The 12,091-nt window shown below is 55.1% G+C and overlaps 1 protein-coding gene across 3 annotated transcripts in view; it reads left to right on the top strand.

Annotated features, from left to right (window-relative positions):
- Nucleotides 1–11,855, top strand: part of FBLN1 (fibulin 1) — a 117,430-nt gene extending 105,575 nt beyond the window's left edge. For all 3 annotated transcript variants that reach the window (XM_072843547.1, XM_072843546.1, XM_072843549.1), the window contains one exon: nucleotides 11,051–11,855. In XM_072843547.1, coding sequence (XP_072699648.1) covers nucleotides 11,051–11,190 — 140 coding nt within the window. In that variant the 3' untranslated portion in view covers nucleotides 11,191–11,855. The remainder of the gene's footprint in view (nucleotides 1–11,050) is intronic.
- The last annotated feature ends 236 nt before the right edge of the window (nucleotides 11,856–12,091 follow it).

The raw sequence follows: 12,091 nt of genomic DNA, 5'->3' as shown, positions 1-12,091 counted from the left end.
TCCTGCCTTTGCTGCCCCAACGGCCCAAAGCATCCCCCCTCCCTCTGCAGTTATGCTTCCAGGTCATGGCAGATGGTGCTCTAACCACTCAGTTCCTAACAGTGCAGCCAGGGACCCTCTGCCATAGCTCCCCTCGCACCCCTACAGCCAGCCGTTGCTGGGACTGCCGGCTGCCCAGCCACAGAGACATCCTCAGCACTCTCGTCCCTTCTTTCCCTCCACTGCACTCCAGCCACACCAGCCCGTGCCTCAGGCCCCTCTCTTCTCCTGGACATTAGCTATGATATTCCCCTCTTCCTCCTCTGGGGACACTCCTATGCACCCCTCAAAGCCCAGGTCAGTGCCATCTCCTCTTGCCTGCCCTCCACACCCCCACAGGCGGAGCATTCGTCTCCTCCCCTGTGTTCCAGGCACCCTGATGGGCCTCTTTAGGGACTCTTCTCATATCCCTTCTTCCGGCAAACAGTGTCTGTGCCCTGCAGGGGCAGGTCCTGGCCCAGGGGACACAGCAGGACAGACAGACAGGCAGGCAGGCATGAATCCCTGCCACATACACATTTTATTCCAGAGGGCAGGAACAGACAAGAAACGAGTAGAATGTGTTCATGGTCAGGGGAGGCGAGTGAGAGCAGAGGAGTGGCTATATTTTTTTATTTTTATTTTTTTGAAGATTTTATTTTATTCATGAGAGACACAGAGAGAGACAGAGAGGCAGAGACACAGGCAGAGGGAGAAGCAGGCTCCATGCAGAGAGCCTGAAGTGGGACTCGATCCCGGGTCTCCAGGATCAGGCCCTGGGCCAAAGGCGGTGCTGAACCACAGAGCCACCCGGGCTGCTCAAGGAGCAGCTTTAAATTTGGTCGTCGGAGACAGTTGTCCAACACCCAAGGGTCCTGAGGTGAGGTGTACGATGACTTAATACTTCCAAGGCTCCCTCTGTGTGCAGGCCCAAGGCTCTCGTTGCCAGCTAGGCCGAGGTGATGGTGGACCCCATGTGGGTCCAGCAGAAGGGGTGACAGGGAGACAGATTCGGGCGTCACTGGGAGGGAGTGCCACGTTTTGCTCTGAGCTGGATGTGGAGCAGATAACCACACAGACTTTGGTCTGAAAAAGAGAAGACTGGCGTTGCCGTCTGCTGAGGCGGGAAGGCTGTGCTATGGGAGCTTTGGGGAGGCCAGGAGTTCAGTTTGGACTCCAGGATCGAGGTGCCACGGCCCCACGGTGGTGCGATGTGGAGTAGATGAGCTTGGGAGAGGTTAGCGTGGGGACGGTGGTTGGAGCCAAGACCCCACGAGCTCACGGAGGGAGCAGCTGTGGACACAGAGAGCAGCGGCCAAGAGCAGGCGCCACAGGTCGGGCAGGGTAGGAGCCCGGAGCCCGATGTCCTGGAGGAGGGGTCGGCATTTCCTGGAGGACGGCACACCCCTTGGATTCGGTGACACCCAGGCCGCTGGTGACCTTGGCAAGGCCCTCCCGGTGGACGGGGTGGAGGGGAGATGCTCCGAGCAGGGTCGCTGGAGGTCCCTTCTGGAAGATCCGTGAACAAGAGCAGAGAAATACCCATGCCTGTGGCCGGGGTGCTGTGCCCGTGGCCTTGTGCATTCCTGCCAGACTTGCTCTTCCACGAGTTGTGAATTCCTTGAGGCAGGACCTCCAGGGGCTCACCTGTGCAGCGCCCCGCTCCATCACCCTGCTTGTTTTCCTTTCTTGCACACGTGCGTGCACACACCCACCACACGCACGAGGAGGTCACCCAGGCCCGGCCCCCGGCCCGCTGCAGAGCCACACGCACCTGCTGACTTCCAGTCACCATGGGGTTAACGCGAGCCCAGAGCAGAGGCTCCGTGTTCCCCCCAGGGTGACCGCTGACCCTCCTACCGCTGCTGCGGTCACCCACCTTTGGAAAAGCCTTCGATATCAGCGGGCACATTCATAAATCATTCTTTATTAAAACAAAACAAAAAAACGAACTTGTTTTGGCCAAAGAGCAGTAGAGGCATGTCCTGCAAACTCAGAAGGAAAGAAAAATTTGATGATAATTCGGGTCTTACAGCAGCCTCACCTGATGACCGTGAATGTGCCAAGGACCCAGACACTCATCGTCCCCCCCTCATCAGGAAGAGTTTCCCAGCCTCGATGTCGGGCGTTTCCAGACGGACTCTGCAAGGAGCGTCCCCTCGAGGCGGGGACTCGGGACCCCAAGTGGCGTCCTAGTTATCACCGTCATCGGACTAATAGCTAACCCTCCAGGGCCCTGCTGGGTGCCAGGCCCTCTTCCAGAACATTAGAGATGCTGCCTGTAGCAACCTGGCAGGTGATTCTCCCCATCAACAGAGGAGACACTGAGGCACGGGAACAGAGAAATACTCATGCCTGTAGCCGGGGCACCGTGCCCGTGGCCTTGTGCATTCCTGCTGGACTCGGTGGCATGCTCAGGAATGCGTGCATGCTGTCGGGACCCCATGTGGGGTTCCTGTGCCGTGACCTTCCCGTGCGACCCTGGGCAAGATGAAGGCCTACTCGGGGGGTCCAGCCGGGTCCTCTGCGTATCTGAATTTCTGAGCACTCCCTGCCCCTGGCCCCCGCGCTGTTCTTTCCAGACTAACTCCCTCTCGAAGCTTCCGAGGGCTGCAGTGTCCGGGCTGGGGTGAGCACTTGTCCCAAGCTCCACCGAAGCTGCTCTCCTTACTCCCCAGCCTCTGCTGCCACACCATCCGCAGGAGGTGCTCAGGTTGGTGTTTGTCACCACGGCACCCAGCATAGTGCACGCCCAGACCGAGGGCATCGTGCTTGCAAAGGAGGGAGAGGGCACCGTGCTGTGGTCGGGACCTGGGCTTCGGGGTGCCCATGCTGCATGCCTGCGCAGAAGGAGGGCCCTCTGGAGAGCGGAGGGCGGGACCTGCCCCTCTCTGGCACCCCCAGGTTTCTAACTCTAAGTCAGGTTGACAGCAAGGTGAGCTCCACCTGCTGTGAGCTGGGGGCCATGGTGGGTGAGACGTGATTTTTTTTTTGGCAGAGCCACACCACACCCCCAGGGTGCAACCTTTGGATTCGACCTGTGTTCTGGAAGCCTGGGTGCAGCCACAGCAGGGCAGTGGGCCCTGACCTGAGCAGAGCGGGGCCGGGCCTGGAGCAGATGGGGGGTCTGCAGAGTCTGGCAAATGGAACCCGTCTGCCTCCGTGGTGACTGAGCGGGAGGGATGGAAGCCGGGGGGCCGCTGAGAGGGGTCCCAGTTCTCTAGAGCTGGAGGACAGCAGCTTTGGGGCAAGAGGCCATCTGGGGAGATGCGAGTGCTGGTGAGCTTGAGTCTGGGCCGCAAGGACCCCAGCAGGCAGGTGGTAGGGGCAGGAACTATTTCTCATCCCTCCCGTCACGGCCACATTTCTGGCCAACTCCGTTAAAGTCGGTGCATTAGACGGTGAATCCTTCCAGAAAAGTGCCCGGCCTTCTCTTCCTCTGGTGAGCCACGCAGCTCGGTGGAAGGGGCGGTGGCCCGGGGCCGGCTCCCTGATGCTCAGAGCTCACGCACTGGACCCACCAAGCCTGCTTCCTCCTACAGGAGCACACACGACAAGGAGGACGGACCAGTGGACGGGAGTGGGCGGCCCGAGGACAAAGCACTGTGGAAATGTCAGCTTCCACATGAGGGAGGGTGGGAGGGAGGCAGGGAGGCCTAGCGCAGGGCCGTGTCGCTCTCCCAGACGGGCAGGGTGGCTGCGGGGCTGCTGTCGCAGCTGCCTGCACCTGCCCCGTCCAAGCTGCTGCAGCTCACGGGGGGCCGCTGGGGGCAGCATGTTTCTAACAGCCCAGGAGTATGGATGGTGAGTTCTGCGGAGACATGTCGAGTGCCAATTGGTATTTTAAATATGCAGCCCAGACATCTGTCCCCCTTCCGTCCAAGCCTGGGTTTTCTCAGGACAGGAAGAGAAGACAAGGTCTCGGGAGCTCAGTTCCCCTGCCGCCGATTACAGATGTGACTGCTTCATGGCTCCTTTCTCCCGTGCTTGACCCGGCCGAGGGCAGCACGTTCTGGAAGATTCCTGCACATCACGTGGCATTGTGAGGAGGGAAGAGACGCGGTGGGGAGGTGGGAAGAGCTGGCCTTTGGGGTCAGTCCCAGCTGGATGGCTTCCAGAGCTGTGCACCGTGTGACCTGGGACATCAGGCCTTCAGAGCCCCCTCTCCTCCCCCCAGGAAGGGCGGGGATGGCCTGTTCCCCTCCGCACTGTGGTGAGGACTGCAGAAGCGATGGGCATAGGGGATCCACCCCTTCCCCTTCCCCTTCCCCTTCCCCTTCCCCTTCCCCTTCCCCTTCCCCTTCTCCTGCTGTGTGTCCCTCCCCCAGACCATCCAGGCTCTAGTTTTGTTCTGTTCTAAGTAATCTCTAGGCCTGACATGGGGCTCGAACTCGCAAGCCCGAGATGAGTCGCACACTCTTGCCTGAGCTGGCCAGCGCCCCATCTAGTTTTCTGGCTTTTTTATATCAGCATACAACATACAGCAGTGTATCTTCGTTTCCTCGAGTTCTCCTCTGCCACTCGTCTACGCCCATAACCCTCATGTGCAGGGATCGTTATTTGTGCCAAAGGAACTTGAGACATGGGCGATGATTTGCTCCTTCTTGGTTGCCCGTCATGCGTGTGTTTGGTGTGACCGCTTGGGTCTCCTCTGACCTAGGGGTCGTCTGTCCCTGCACCTCGTCCTCAGGGCCCGGCGCTCCCCCTTCCTCCCGGCCCTCCCTGTCCTGGGCTCTGCGTGGCAGCCACCAGGGCCAGACAGTGCGGCCCAGCTCTCCCTCGTCCCCACTCCCCCGACCACCACGGAAAACTCGGTGACCATTGCCACTGTGCGTTCTTTCCCCACGCTCCGCTTTCTGGGTGACACTTTTCCATTTTATAAACTGTGCTTTGTGCTTTGGTGTCACGTTCATTCACTCATGCGTTCAGCAAATGTGGGCTGAGGGCCTCCTGTGCGTCCGGTACAAAGTAGAACGAAGGGCCCTCTCTGTGCCACAGACCAGAGACACAGGAGTGGCCAAGAAAGATAGAGCCGTGGGGGGACTGCTGGCCACCAGGAGAGCAAATAGCTCCCTAATCTGGTTTCAAGCAGTGACAGCTTCTCAGTCTTTTTATGACGTGGGCTCGTGACTTTCTTACCTCTATCTTTGCTAAGCCGGGTCTCTCTTAAAAGCACAGTTAATGTCCACTGACATGAGAGAACCACAACGTCTCTTGATTCATCACCTGGTTTCCTAAAATCCTCTCTGACAGCCCCGTTCACGCCAGTATTCCTTGTCAGTCGGAATCACAGGACTTCTGGGTTGAAGGCTGAACTCGAGAGCGCACGGCGACTTGCACAGGGTCACACCACTGGTCAGCACGGAACCAGCCGAGGAACCCACGGGTCTCTCTCTCTAGTTCAGCGTCTCACTGTGAGACCCATGCAGACAGCTCCATCGCTGCTTTTCATCCTTGCACACAACAGATGGGCATCGAGTGCCGCGCCAAGCGGCAGACGCCGGGGGATGCCCGGGAGTGCCAGGAGTGCAGACCTCAGACCCCATGAGGTGATGAAGGTCCCCCTGTTGGACCCATGTGCTTCGTTTCAGGTCCTGGATCCGGTGCCTCAGCTGCAATGCACAAAGCAGAGACGAGACGTGAAGGCGAAGTGCCCGAGGGGCCTACATTTTTCAAAGGGGAAAAAAAAGGCTTAATTATATCTTTAAGAGGCACAGACACGCCGAGAAATACCAGCAGCGTCTGAGACCCGAAGCAGAAATGCCAAGGACAAGGATTTGGAAGATTAACGCAGTTGAACTCGGCACCACGGCCTTTTTTTTTTTCTTCTGGGGCTCTGGAGAGCTGGGGAGGGACACACCCCAGCGGGTCAGACGGACACGCCAGGCATGATGGAAATGCATTTTGCTGCCAGGCTGGTCATTAAGTACCGTCCTTTGGAGCCTTCAGTGGCTCCTCCTTCCTTCAGGACGGAGTTTTGTCTTCCCTCCTAGGTTGGGGGAAAGCTCAAGCTCTGCTCTTCTTTCTTTCCTCTTGTCTTCTTTCCTCCTCCGCCTTTATCCCACTCAATAATCATGATGGAGCTCCTACTGTGCCCCGCCCCAGGCCCTGTGCTGGGGAGTGTGGGACAGAGATGAACCAGGTGCAGATGCTGCCCCTGAAGGAGGAGCCAACTGTGTAGCTTCCCTGCCACAGGCAGATGTGGCATTACAGCCAAGGGACACCGGGTATCAGGTACCCCAGGGCTGGGGAGGCTTCATAAAAGAGGACATAAGCAGTCCAGCTGGTCCCCAGTGCCTGGCACATAGCAGATGACAATATTATATCTGCAGAATCAAGTCGATGGGTGGAACTGGGCCCCTGGGGAGGCTTTCCAGTCTCTGCGGTGCCACAGATGGGCAGCATATCTCTTTCTTCCTCCCTCCGTTGTTTCTCAGCAGTAGGAAGGTTGTTGGTGGTTCTGAATGAACACTGGTCTAGAGTCAGTGGTGGGGAGGAAGCCAGGAGATTGCAGACCCAGATTCCTGGTTCTGTGAGGCCCTGGGAGCAGGCCGTGACCACCTCCTTAGCCTCATCTGCCTTTCTCTCCCCAGGATTGGCACTGTTCTGAAAACTGGCCTGAACCATCATTTTGGGGGGTTTGTGCATGCCCTTCCTGCTTCCTAGGCTCATAATTATTCTTCAAAATCCAACTTAAATGTCTGTAGAATCTTAACCCTTACCTGTGCAGAATGTTATCTAATGCATGGATGGATGGGTGCATGGGTGGGTGGATGGATGGATGGATGGATGGATGGATGGATGGATGATGGATGGGTGAGTGAGTAGAGTAGGCAGGTAGATAGATGGATAAATGGTGGATGAATGTGTAGATAAATGGATGGATAGATAAATGGATGGATGGGTGTGTGGGTGGATGGATGGATAGTGGATGGATGGATGGGTGGATGGATGGATGGATTGGTAGGTAGGAAAGCTGTAAAGAAGTAATACCAGGAGAAGGCCTGAGTTTGGTCAAAGGGAAGACTAGGAGGTGAAATTCAAGCTTCAACTACCTGGGAATGGAGGGAACATGTTCACCCAAACCAGAGCTCCAGGGGAGGCGTGACTGGGCAAAAGAAGTAGCGGTCAGGTCCACAGAATGGGTGTGGCCTGGAAAAGGAGCGCTGGGTTAGCTGGGGTGGTGGTTAGAGGTGGGCATTCAGGGCAGAGGAAAGGGGTAGAGAACTCCTTCTCGTGAAGTGGGGGGAGGGGCGGTGCAGAGGGCCAGGCAAGGGACACACTTCTGAGCTATGGACATCCACGCCTTCTTGTTTCACACTTGCAGCACGCGTGTTTGTACCGCCTTAATCATTTCTCTGGTTAAATGCAAAGCCCCTGCGGAAACCCCGGCTCTGAATGTGACCTGCATCAGAAGCTGAGCCCACCTCCCAGCGGCCCTCCCAGCACCCCTTTCACTGACGCAGCCCCTGGCTCCTTTCTGTGCCTCTTTTGTCGCAGCACTCAGCTGTGGCCGAACAACGAGCCACTGCTTGGCAGAGACCAAACCTCAGAAAGCGCCCAACGTGATAGATTCAGATGCAAGCACTTTCTACACATTCGGGGCTTTCCTTTCAGTACGATTTTAAAATCAAATCCAATAAAAATCCCCAATACTTGCTCTATTTTTCCATCATGCAAGAAATCAGCCATACTTTGAAAATCAGATCCCATTTAAATTGGAATTAGAATGCTTTTTGCTGGACAGTAATCATTTCTGAAGGGGACAGAGGAGTATGTCCTTCTGCTTGTTTTGTTTCTGATTTTGAAGGTTGCTGTTTTTATTTTTTTATTTTTAAATTTTATTTATTTATTCATGAGAGACACGAAGAGAAAAGCAGAGACACAGGCAGAGGGAGAAGCAGGCTCCGTGCAGGGAGCCTGATGTGGGACTCGATCCCGGGACTCCGGGATCACGTCATGGGCCAAAGGCAGACACTCAACCGCTGAGCCACCCAGGTGTCCCAAGGTTGCTATTTTTAATCCCTGTTTCACAGAAGAGCAAATTAAAACGCAGGAAGGTTAACAAACTCTTCTGGGATCGTACTACTATTCCCTGTCCCCTCTCTGAGCCATGAGGATAGCCCATCATTTCCTTTACATACTTAACTTAGCGCCATGCTTGGCACACATATACATGCCTAGAAACATCTATGGGTCTGAACTGTTCATGCTATTCAAATGTGTGTGTAAAATTTTTTTATAACATTTCTATTTTACATATACGTTCATAAGTACATTTTATCTTTTTATATAATCATAAATTTATATAAACATTTATATAACAGATATATTGCAGTTTATATAAATTTAAAATATATAATTACTAATTTTATATATAATACAATAATATTCATATATGTTAGGTTTTAATACATATATTTTAAAGATTTTAAATAAAATAAACAGCTTTTTGAGAGAGAGAACATATACTGGGACAGGGACAGAGGGAGAAGGAGAAGCAGACTCCTTGCTGAGCAGGGAGCCTGATGTGGAACTCGATCCCAGGACCCTGAGATCATGACCTGAGCTGAAGGCAGACCCGTAACCAACTGAGCCACGTAGGCGCCCCTAATATATTTTTAATAAGTATATTTACATATTTCATATTATGTAGTTATATATTTGGCATTACAATAATAACAAAGTTATTTAGAATATATATCATGCATTAATTATATGCTATATAAATATAATAATGATACATAGAAATAAATACACATCCAACCACAGCATGCAGACGTATACCCTCCACTCCACCGCTCCTCTGTCCTAAAATAGTTCTCAGGCTCCTGCAGCCTCTCACCTCTTCCTTGGAGACCTGGAAACTCCTCTGAGCACTGGAAGCAGAGTCATGGCCTCTGTCCCCAGGGTGGGTGAAGTCAGAAGGTGACCCAGGCCACTGAGTCTGGTGGGCACCACTGTGGGCCCCGGGCCAGGGGTGGGGAGAGGGTGACAAGAAGCAGGGAGGGGACACAGCAGGGGAGGCACTCCCCACGAGCTCCCCGCCCCCCCCCCGCCATGACCCAGCCTGGATTCTGTGCCCAGAGCAGGGCAGGCGGGAGTGGCCGGGTCATGGGGGCCGCTGGCAGACGGAGGGCCACTGACAAGCCTGCGTCTTTAGCAGTGAGCTATAAAGATGTTCGAGGGCGTTCACCCAGGACAAAGCTACAATGTCACTGCCGGGCAGGGGCAGAGAAAGGGTGCTGACAGCCTGCACAATATCTCTCCATCAGAGCTAAAGCCCCTGTTTACTTAGAATAGCCTGGAATTCCACCCCTGCTGCTGGGCATTTCACTTTTGAAACATAAGCCCGGGGAGTGTAAGGGGTGGGGGGGATGGCACACCCAAATTCCCCTTCTGAGCGTGAACTCGGTGTTCCTAACCGGGACCCCGCGCTGGTGGGGAAGGGCCTTCGTGAGCGGGGGACTCCCCAAGCCCATGACGCAGCAGAGGCGGGCCCCTGGGCCTGGCTGCACTGCCCCGCACGGGGTTCCTGAGTTCTGGGGTTCCTGGGTTCCTGGGTTCCGGGGTCGGTGGCAGGGATGTCGGTAGAAACCAGCCTGGAGTTTGCTGCAGCAAACCATCTGTGGTGATCTCTCGGCACATGGTTGTGGAGCTACAGGCCCCAAGCCTGCTCTTTGCCAGCACCGTGCAGTGGTGCAGCCGGACAAGGGCCACTGGGCCACTCTTCCCACCCTCGCCTTCAGTGATGTCACCTCAGGAGCTTAAGATCAGCCCAAGAGCCACCCCCTACATCACATGACCCTGGGCAGGCCCTAATATCAGAGCAGGTGGGATGGAGAAAGGACTCTGGACATCATTCCTCCCTAAACCTTAGCAGCTTCTTTGCCCACTCACTAGGGATCAGCCAACCTGCAGACTTGGCTTGCGTTGCTTCCTCTGCAGGAGGGGGACCCCCTCCTCCAAGAAGCCTTCCCTGACTCCCTCAGACTCCTCAGCTCTCCTCCACTCTCCCCTGCTGGACTTCTATCAGAACACTGCCCCTACTTAGCTCCTCCGTGGGCTTTAAGCCAGGATTCTGTGATTTTCTCTGTATCGCTGAGAACGCCTCGTGGTGCCTATGGAGGAATGCACGAACGCACGTGGAGGTGAAGAGCTGAGCCCTCGGTCTGGCGGGGAGGTGGCCCTGCACACCCAGAGCTCATACCTGGGGCAGATGCTGTGCTAGGCCGTCTGGATCGGGCGGTGCACAAGGATGGGGTCACATGGTACCGTCTGCTCGCTGAGAAATCAGGTCCAGAAAGGGCAGCAGTGCGTGCACAGTCCAGCCGGGGTAATACCCACCCCAGGAGATGGATTGTGCCGGTGCCCTGAACTCTGAGCCCTGGTGGAGGAGGCTGCCAGTCCTGGCCTTTGTGTGGTCCCTCCACTGCCGCAGAACCCCCTGCCTCCCCAGCTGCTACACACATTGGTTTCTGCTTCCCCGGAACCAATACCTGTCTCCCCTCCAGCACCTGACCTCCTGCCCATCACCCTGGCCAGGCTCCACTGCTCAGGCTGGACCTGCTCTGAGGCTCTGTTGGCAGAGCCACCTCTTGCTCATCTGTTACAATGAGCTCAGGTGTCATCCGCCACAGAGGCATGGACCGTGAGGGGTCCAGGGGTATGTGCGGTGGGGACAGCTGTGCTTGGATAAAGGGCTTCCAGGACCCCACTGTGATCTTCAATATCACAGGAGAGAGGATCATGTCTGCTTTGCTTCTTCCCAAGGGTCAGGACTGGGACAGTGGGTAGGGAGGAGGGGGACAGGCGTCTACTGGGCATCCACGCCACACCAGACCCATTTCTAGGCTCTTTCAAATCCTCTGTCAGGTAGATGGCCAGGGTGAGCTCACTATCATTTGTCCCTGGAGGTGGAAGCAGAGCCCCAGGGCGACCCCTGGGAGGTAGATGCCATGCAGGGGACTCAAACAGTTGGCTCCGCGTGGGAATGTGATGAGGTCTGAGACGCCTTCTCTTCTCTCCCCAGGTATTGTGCGCCAAGTACGGCCCATCGTGGGTCCGTTTCATGCTGTCCTGAAGCTGGAGATGAACTACGTGGTCGGGGGTGTGGTATCCCACCGAAACGTTGTCAACGTCCACATCTTTGTCTCCGAGTACTGGTTCTGAGGGCCCATCCGTGGTGCAGCCACACCTGTGCCTCCAGGCCAAGTCATTGCTACAACAACTATGCCTGTCCCTCTTGACGTTTCTCAAATTAACATATTTGTTTGTAGCGTTAGGCCAACATGTATTAAGCTGGGCCAGATGAATAAGTTCGTCTGATATATTTAAATAATGAGTCCAATTACTCAACTGTTTGTTGAAAACATTGCTGTTTTTTTTACGCCAAGGTTAACATTTGCTCTCCTTCTCTGCCCATGGGCTGGGGCGTTGCAAGGGACCAAGGAAAGAAAGACATTTTTCGGGGGGCAGCCAGTCCAGATGCCAAGAGAAATGCGTTTCTTGCACTGACTGTATGAAATTTGACATTTGGTACTTTTTTTTTTTTTTTTTTTGCCAGTTGGATGTTGTATGTCCAGTGACATGGCTGTTGTCAGGTAGCAGGTATGACCAGTTCTGCCCAGAAGCAGCATGACACAATGCCTTTGGGGAACACTTAGAAGGTGCATTACAGTTCTCTGGAAGCAGAAAGAAATTCCTTAGGAAAGACACAGCCTGTTGGGTTTGTGTGTGGATTCTGCGTGGTCACCAAGAGAATGGCTGGGTTTTCTCTGCACCCTGCATCCATCTTTTCTTATCAGAGTGGGAAAATAAACAGTTTTGTGATTTTCCTCTCGGCCTGTGCATAAGAGTCTTTCAAGAATGGGGCTCTCCACTAGCACAGCACCTGGGAACGACCCCTCCTCCCTCCTGGGGGGATCCTGGGGTGGGGCCTGGCATGTGTATAGGAATAGCTTCCTACCCATGTCATTTCTGATGCTGCGCCCACCCTCCGAGAAGTGTGGTTCAGGCCCACTCCACGCCCCGCATCCTGCCCTGCTAGGCAAGGCCTGGAGCTATGGCTCCT

The sequence above is a fragment of the Canis lupus genome, chromosome 11 (genome assembly GCF_048164855.1).
Source record: "Canis lupus baileyi chromosome 11, mCanLup2.hap1, whole genome shotgun sequence".
NCBI classification, from domain to species: Eukaryota; Metazoa; Chordata; class Mammalia; order Carnivora; family Canidae; genus Canis; species Canis lupus.
Note: the sequence above shows the minus strand (reverse complement) of the source record. Positions and strands in the feature narration are given on the sequence as shown.